This window comes from Belonocnema kinseyi, chromosome 2, assembly GCF_010883055.1.
Source record: "Belonocnema kinseyi isolate 2016_QV_RU_SX_M_011 chromosome 2, B_treatae_v1, whole genome shotgun sequence".
Classification (NCBI taxonomy): Eukaryota; Metazoa; Arthropoda; class Insecta; order Hymenoptera; family Cynipidae; genus Belonocnema; species Belonocnema kinseyi.
In genome coordinates, this window is record NC_046658.1 from 183,230,374 (window position 1) to 183,239,667 (window position 9,294).

The 9,294-nt window shown below is 28.1% G+C and overlaps 1 protein-coding gene across 1 annotated transcript in view; it reads left to right on the plus strand.

Annotated features, from left to right (window-relative positions):
- LOC117167309 (RNA-binding protein 5-like) overlaps positions 1 to 7,539 on the plus strand; it is a 35,794-nt gene extending 28,255 nt beyond the window's left edge. Inside the window, exons 7-8 of the mRNA XM_033352146.1 lie at positions 1,306 to 1,469; positions 5,772 to 7,539. Coding sequence (XP_033208037.1) covers positions 1,306 to 1,469; positions 5,772 to 6,761 — 1,154 coding nt within the window. The 3' untranslated portion in view covers positions 6,762 to 7,539. The remainder of the gene's footprint in view (positions 1 to 1,305; positions 1,470 to 5,771) is intronic.
- The last annotated feature ends 1,755 nt before the right edge of the window (positions 7,540 to 9,294 follow it).

Below are 9,294 nucleotides of genomic sequence, written 5' to 3' on the forward strand. Positions count from 1 at the left end.
TATTCTATCATTTTATTTAAAAATTCATATCTTTGGTTGAAACTTAATTTTTCTAACTGAAAATTTTACTATGAAATTTTTGGTGGACAATTTAAAAAAAAAAATTGTTAAAAATTTAAGAATTTTGATTAAAATTTAATCTTTTTTATTTAAAAATTAATTTCTTTTAACTGAAAATTCAAATATTTCAGTTAAATGTTCATCATTTTAGTTGAAAATTCTTCGCTTTGTTAAAAATGTAATTTTTTTAATTCATTTTTTTTTGTTTTGTTTAAAAATTAATATTTTTTAAACTGATATTCTAACTATTCGAATTGTATATACTATCATTTTATTGAAAAATTCATCTCTTTGGCTGAAACTTAATTCTTTTAAAGCTCTCGACGTATTTTAATATATTTTCCAGAATTTCGGGAAATATAAAAGTTTAACTGGATTTTATAATATTTTAGTGGATTTCAAAGAATATATTCACGAGACGTGAGGTATTTTGTAGGGCTTCAAAGATTTGAAGAGATTTAAAATTATTTTTTGAGTTCATTCTGAATTATTTTAAATTCTTTGGAATTCTTTTGATTTTTTTTCAATTCACTTGAATTCTTCTAAATTTAATGAATTTTACTTGCTTCAATGGATTTTTTTTTAATCAAAAATATTTTTAGATCATTGGTCTTTTAAGAAAATTAATGAGACTTGAAAATATTTCAAGGAATTTAAAATATTTCAAATATTTGTTGGTAATTTTATTTGGAATTTGACCTGAATTCTTTTAAATTTCACTTAATTCTTTTAAATGTCCATTGAATTTTTTGCGCTCATTTTAAACTTATTGAATTCAATCAATTTTCTCCTTGTCTTTTCATTGTTTTCAATTCACTTGATTTCTTTTTAAATTCAGTCGCATCTTTTATGAAATTCATCGAATTCTTCACATTTCCCCTAAATTCTTCTACATTTAATCAAAGTTTACTGATATAAATGGGTTTACTCGATTTTTTTAAAATTAATTTTTCCAATTATTTGAAATTCCTTTGAATTGTTTTGATTAATTAATAATTTTTTAATGTAATTCATTCTTCTCGGTTCCCTTAAATTCCTCTAAATTCATTCTGATTTTACGGAAATCAATCGAATTCTTTTGAATTTAACGTGAATTGTTTTGAAGTCTTATGAATTTATCCTGAATTTTTTTTACCCTTTGAGCGCTAAAAAAAGTGCCCTCTGAGCATGAAAAAAGTACCCTTTGAATAACTTTTGATGGAATTGTTTGATTGATGTTTTTTTTTTTTTTTTTTGAAATTCTAGCTGTTCCTGATATCAGCACCTATCACTATGATGAGTCTTCGGGATATTATTACGATCCAAGCACTGGATTGTACTACGACCCGAATTCGCAGTATTATTACAACAGTCATACCCAACAGTTTCTTTACTGGGATTCTGATTCGCTCTCTTACGAGCCAGCCAAGGTAAGTTCATGAATTTGGAAAAAGTAGTGAATTTATTTTTTCATTGGGAAATTGACAAATTTTGAGTAAAAATTGAAAAAGTTGATTTTTTTTTTCAAAGAATCTTAAAATACATTTTCAAAGACTTGAACAATTAAAAATTATTACCATTTAAAATCAAAGATTTTTGATAGTTAGAAATTAATTTGTTTAAATTGGAAAGTCTTCTTAGATTAAAAGAGAAAAAAAAACGTAAACGCCGGATTGAAACTTTACAAAATATTCTCAAATTTGGAATAACTTTGAAATAATATATTTATAATTAAAGTTTTTTTATTATTTGAAAATATACTTTGAAAGTTATAATTTCAAATTGTACTTTAAAAAAAAAAACTTAATTTGCAAGTCAAATTGTGGAATTTGGATGCATAAATAACAGTTATACACTTATATACTTAGAAAAAATTCGAGTCAGTTGAAGAGATATTTACAAGTTTTCGAAAAATTTGAAATTAATTTAAAATTTGAATTTTAACTATTTAAAATAAAAATAATTTAACTTTTAATTTATGAAGTGAAATGAGGTGAAAATTTCATAATTTTAGTTAAAAATTCAATTAGTCTAGTTAAAGATTCAACAAATTAGTGGAAAATTCATATTTTTTTATTTAAAATTCAACTAATGCAGTTGATGATTTATCACTTTTGTTGAAAATTCTTGGTGCATATCTTTGGTTGCGTATTAATATCTTGAACTGAAAATTTTACTATTCTTTTTTTTTTTTTTTAATTAAAAATTAGTCCTTTTTAGTTGAAGTCGTGTATTTTGTTGAATTTTTTAAAATAATAATTAATCTTCTTGGTTCAAAACTCATCTTTTTGGTTAAAAATTCACATTTTTCCACTTAAAAATTTATCATTTTGTTTAGAAATTCAGCTTTTCCAGATAAAATTTACCATTTTGGTTAACAATTAATTTTTTTAGTTTAAAATTCTTGTGTTTTGTTGAAAAACTGTCTTTGTTGGTGTAAAATTAATTTTGTTATTTTGAATTGCAGCTTTTTGCTTGAAAATGCAAGCATTTGAGTTAAATATTCATAATTTTCGTTAAAAAATTAATCGCTTTGGTTGAAATTTTTTTGTGAAAAATTAATTTTTTCAATTGTAAACTAAACAATTCAATTTTGGGTTGAAAACATGACTTTTTTTAGTTGAAAATTCAACTGTTTTAGTTGAAAATTGATATGTTTAAGTTGAAAATTCATCTTTGTGGTTGATAATAAAACTAATTGGTTCAAAATTTAGCTCTTTAATTTTTTTTTTGATAAATTAAACAAATAGATCTTTTTTTAGTTAAAAATACAAAATTTATTTGAAAATGTATCGTCTTTAGTTGGAAATTGAACTTTGCCTTAAAATTAATTTATATTTTTGAAAATGCAATATTTTCACTTGAAATGTTGAAATTTCGAAGCGGTTGAATTTAAATTTAATATAAGTAGTGGGAAAAAATTAATTTAGTTGGTTGAAGATTCATTTCTGGCTAAAAATTGAACTTTTTTGTTGAACATTCTTCTATTTTTGGTTGAAATTGAAAAATATTTTATATTTGAAAATTTCTAGAATGAGTTATAATTCTAAAGGAAAGTTTTCAATTAAAAAATTAAAAATTGAGTAAAATAAAAGACGATGAAAATTAAACTTGTCTGAAATTGATACTTTAGTATATGGACAATTTCGTTAATTTTAAGTGTTTACAATTTCAGAGTTCGGAACTTTCATGAACAATGATAAATTTTTAATTTTTTTTGCTTTCATAGGTTTTAATTTTGCAATTAAAATTGGATTGGTTCAATTTTGGTAAATATTATTAGCAATTTAAAAATTGGCGATTCCTATTAGCTAAACAATAAAAGCCTGAGTGAAATTGTATAAACTATTTTCAATTCTATTTAATTATATAATATTTATTAATTAAGAATGAGAAGAATTTCTTCATATTTATAAATATCGGAAAATATTTCAAATCCGTAATTATAAGAATAAATATTTAAAACTTGAAAAAAACAACTAAACTTTTAACCTTATAATTTTAATTGTGAAATTAAAAAAAAAATACTGAATGTATAGTTATTACATTTGTATGTTTAAATAACAATTAGACACCTATAATTCTTAGGAAAAAATTTAAGTAACTTGAGGAAATAGTTGGATGTTTTGAAAAGAATAATTTAAAATTTGAAATCACTTGAAAAAATTTCGGTGAAAATAGTCCATGGCCTAATTTGAAACCAAATATTATTATAGATTTTGGCAAATTTCGAACCAAAAATGTAGAAACTTTTTGAGAATTTTGAAAGACTTTAAAAACCAAAAAGACGAATTTCCAGCAAACACAAATTTTTCACTCAAAAAAATAAATAAAAGTTTATCTAAATTATTGAACCTTCAAACCAGAAGACAAATTTTCTTTACAAAAATGCAAATTTCAAACAAAAAAGTATGACTGTTCGGCAAAAAATTAATTTTCTGCGAAACTGATACATACGCAAAAAAAGGAAATTTCAAACTATAAAATTATTAAAAAAAAAAAAAACGCGAATTTTTAACTAAAAAATATCTATTTTAGAAAATGGAAATGTTACATTTTATGTTAAAAAGTTAATTCTAAATCAACAGAAAAGAAGTATTTTCCTCTAAACAATTAAGTTGTCAACCAGACATAAGCCTTCAATAAAAAAAATTCTTAATGTAAAAGATAAATTTTCAAAGAAATAGATGAGTTTATTGTTGAAAAAGATTTTAGTCGAGTTTTCACGATGAAACTATGAATTTTTTAAAAAGAAATAATTTTTTACCAGAAAAATTAAAGATACAATCCAAAAAGACGAGTTTTTTTTTAACCAAAAAGAATGAATTTGTAACAAAATTATTAAATTCTCTAGCAATTAGTTGCATTTTTATCAAAAAATATGAAATTTATCTTGAAGCAAAAGAATTTTTTATCATAAAAAAGTTGAGTTTTCATCCAAAACAGATTCCAGTTAACTCAGTAAATTCTCTTTTGAAATTTATTCTCGTTGTTTAAAAATTCTTCTTTTTAGTTAAAAATGTAAGTATTCTAATTAAAATATAATAATTTTAGTCAAAAATTCGTCTCTTGGGTTAGAAATTGTTGAAAATTTAACTATTTTTTGAAAAAAAGGATTTAATTTCTGCTTAAGCAGACAAACTTTTAAACAAAGAGTTAAATTTTCAACCGAAAAGTTAAAGAAAAAATGCCATTTTCTATTAATTAAAATAAATTCTAAGATTCTCATAAATAGGGTTGTTTCCAAAGTCAGATATAATTTTTCCAATAAATGGATCTTACAGTACGTAAAATTCTAATTATAAAAACGCCCATAAAATATTTGTTACACATTGCTTATTATTTTTAATTTAATGTTTAAGTATGAATTTTGTATCACGATGTCGATTGGAGGGTCCCTTTGACGTTAAAGGGGTCGGATTTTCGTAAAAAAAAAAAAAGAAAAAAAAATAGAGAAAATCTACCGAAAATTTTTTTTCGGTTAAACTACACTGTAAAAATACGTTTTCAAATTGCACTTCAAAGTGCAAATTTACACATATAAAATGTCACTTTGGACGCATTAAAATTACAGGTCAGAAAGCAAATTTCCACATGTTGTGTAGCATGACGTCTCTTACAGGTTTAATTCTATGACTTTGTATGAATTCATACAGCCTGTTAAAAATCACTAAGTTCAGAGTGTGTAAAAAAAGGACTCCAACTCTACGTACTAAAATTATCGCTTGCGCATAGATTTCGATTTTCTAACGAAAATTTCTTCACTTTATCGTAATTTTAAATTCTTTTGTATATTATTAAACATTTGTGTAATTTTGGCTATATATACACTTGCCTAATTATAAATATATGTTTAATATGATCTTATTGATTTAAGTATTTAAGGTTAGGTTAATATTTTGTAGAAATTTTCGACTTTCCGCTGCTCAATTTTTGTTGAATTTTCAACATTTCTATACTAGTTTCAAGCCGCTGCGCGTGAGTTCACTTTTTACCTACGTCTAGCGTACTAAAATTCCACAACCTTTTTTTTTTACAGTGTACACAAAAGAACAAAAATTTATAACGCACCTTCTATCCAGCTTAAAATTATCTATTAAAAAATAATTTCTGTCTAAAATCGCGAAACAATCGTATTCTCCGAGAAATTATTTCTCATTATCGTTCTCAAAGTAATATAACCGGCTCAGAACTCTACGCATAGGACATCTATATTTCCAATTATGTTTCAGACGACACCAACGCAAATCGGAACATCACTCCTGCCGTCGTCGGCGGTGATTGGTGCCGAGCCGACGACAAATCTGAACTCGTTGGACGCGTCGTCGTACGAGGATGGGAAGAAGAAGGAGACGAAGCAGGACAAGGTGAAGGTGGCGAAGAAGATAGCGAAGGATATGGAGCGCTGGGCGAAGACGCTCAATCAGAAGAAGGAGAGTGCAAAGACAAACTGGAGCGCGGAGTACAGCGGCCCCGACGGTCACTATCACCAGGGCTCGGCAAGTGGAGCTGCCGATGCTGGCTACGCAATTTTGGAGAAGAAGAGTCTGCCCTCGGTCTATCATGACGAGGAGGAGCAGGCGCGAAACAATGGACTGGTGGCGGCCTACGGAGGCGGGAGCGACACCGAGGAGGAGATTGAGGACGTGCAGCAGGAGGAGAAGCAGCACACAGACTGGAGCAAACTCGCCTGTTTGCTCTGCAAGCGGCAATTTCCGAGCAAGGAGGCGCTTGTGCGTCATCAGCAGTTGTCGGATCTGCACAAGCAGAATCTTGAGAATTGGTATCAGGTGCGCGGTCTCGATCCGAATGATCCGCAGCAGAGGAACAACAAGTATCGGGACCGTGCGAAGGAGAGACGGGCCAAGTATGGCGAGCCGGAACCGCCGCAGCCGAACAAACTGAAGGAGAAGTATCTGAAGACGCGAGTGGAGGAGGTGGCGGCGGCGGCGGCTGCCGTTGCCTATGAGGAACCGACTCGAGCCGGCATTGGCTCGGACAATGTGGGCAACAAGCTGCTGCAGAAGATGGGCTGGAGTGAGGGCATGGGTCTGGGCAAGTCGAATCAGGGCCGAACTAGTATTATCGAGGCGGAGCGGCGTGTCGCGACGGCCGGTCTTGGCGCCAAAACTTCGTCCTACAATGCCTTGCCGGGCGACACCTACAAGGACTGTGTCAAGAAGATGATGTATGCGCGTTATCAGGAGCTCTCGGACACGTAATGAGGATTTGGTGTGGTCATTTTGCCGCCGGGAAATTTGTTGTTGTTGTTGCTGTTGTTGTTTTTAGTCTGGGGGGGATGTGAAGATGAAGAAGTGGATTATCTTTTTTTCTTTTCTTTATATGAAGGAACTTTAAACTATTGTTTGGGGAAAAGAGTATGGAAAATTACAGAGCTTGATGATTTTTTTTTTTTTTTTTTTTTTTTAAGAGAAGGTATGTACAGTATTTGAAAGACATTTGGTGGATTTTATTTTGAAACACTGATAGATTTTTGCTTTGGATAATGATTTATAGAAGAGAAATAGTAATGGCGATTGATTGGAGAGACAAGGGTTGTACATAGTCTTTGGTCTTTGGAAACTGATGATTGGAAATTGAGAATGAAGTAGAAGGACAATTTTGTGTGAAAGGGTATTTTGTTGTCCTCGAATTTGATGAAACTTCTTTTTTGTCCTGTACGTTTTCTCATTTAGCTGTGAAGATTAATTCTATATTTATCTTTATAATAATAATAATAATAATTGAGCTAGGAATGAGATTCGATGTCGTGTCGAGTAGACATGAAACATACTATTATGTACTGTATACAGTATGATTTTTTTATCATTTTTTTTTTAAATGTCATGAGTCTTTGGCACTCGATATAGTGTATACACATTTCTACAAATACAATTGCGATTCAACGGGGGGATTTTTTTTTTTTTATTCAACTTGTCGAAGTCGTGTATTGAGAGTTGTACAAGAATCAAGTAATAAAATTGGCAAATTTCAGCATATTGAGAATATTTTATGGTATTTTTAAAGAAAAATTTCGACGGGAGTTTTACCAATTTTTATAAAAAGTATTACACTCATCTGCGTTTTTCCCATTTTCCCTCTATTCTTGAATAATTTTCCCTTTTCTCTTTGAATATTCTGTGTTTTATTTATTTTAAAATGTATTTAAATTACGCGGGGAATTTCGGATTGGGTTTAATTCGAGAAATTTCTGGTTTGAATTTGCTTGACTAAAAGAAACTATTTAATAAATTGTAAATTAAAGTTGAATTTGATGAAACTTGAAGAAAATTATTAAATGAATTAACAAAAATAAAAAATTCAACAGATGAAAATTGGAGAAAATCGAATTATTAGCTGCTGAACATAGAAGAAAATTGATAATAGAATTTTCACAAGGTAAGAATTCAATTGTTGAAAATTGAAGAAAAATGTAAGATTTGTCTTATTAGGTACGGCAGTGAGACAAAAATTCATAAATAACTTTTCAATGTGTGCCAATTAAATTGTTTGAAATTGAAGATAAAAAACTAATATTTCACTCTAAAAAATTGGAGAAATTGAATTTTCGACTGTTGAAAAAGGCAAAAAACTGCTAATTGAATTATAAAAAGTAAAAAATTCAACAGTTAATATTTGTTTCATATTTAATTAATAAAACTGTCTAAAATGGAAGAAAATGGATCATTAAATTTCAAAACAGGTAAGAATTCAATGGTTAAAAATTGAATATTTGACTTGAAATTTGAAAAAATTGAATATTCAACTGTTAAAAATTGAAAAAAATTGATAATTGAATTATCAAAAGCAGAAAATTAAAATATTAATATTTAGAAAAAATTGAATTATTAGGTGCTGAAATGGGAAGAAAATTGTTAATTGAATTTTCAACAGGTGAGAACTAAATTGTTGAAAATTTAAGAAAAATGAAATATTTGACTTAAAATTTGAAAAAAAAATTGAATTTTCAATTGCTAAAAATTCCAAAAATTTTATAATGGAATTATCAAAACTAGAAAATTAAAATATTAATATTTAGAGAAAACTGAATTATTAACTGCTGAAATGGGACGAAAATTCATAAATAACTCTTCAATACATGCCAATTAAATTGTTTGAAATAGAAGAAAGCATAAATATTTCACTCTGAAAAATTAGAGGAAGATAAATTTTCAACTGTTGAAAATGGAAAAAAAACTGCTAATATTGAAACGTTGGCGACCAAAAGGGGACACGGCCGGATTCAGCCTGAGAAGTATTGTCCTGAGTGTCAATTTTAAAAATCTTTCTAATTTCAATTTTAAAGACTGATACTTGTAGAGAATTTCAAGGCGCATCTTTTTGCCCCTTGAAAAAATTTATAGGTTTTGTAGTTTTTGAGATAATTGGTAAAAAGTGGATTTTTTGAAAACGAAAAATTCCAATCTTTTTTCATTTTAACTCGCGCTAGTTTAGCCAATTTTCATCATTTCCCGATTTCCCCAATACAAAGTACGTGTTTAAGTCTTCTGAAACTATCTAAGAAAGAAAAACGAGAATATTGTAATAAACAAAAAAGTTATTAATTTTTTTTTTGAGGCAATGCAAAAATCTTGAATTTTAACCTTCAAGCGCCTCGTTTAGCGAACGAATTTTAAGCTACGGAAAGCTTTCAGTGAGAAAGTTGCTCATTAAGGTTCAAAGAAGTTTTCTGGAAAGTTTTAGATTAATTGGATTAATAGTTCAAAGATTATGAATGTTTTAAAATCCAAGCGG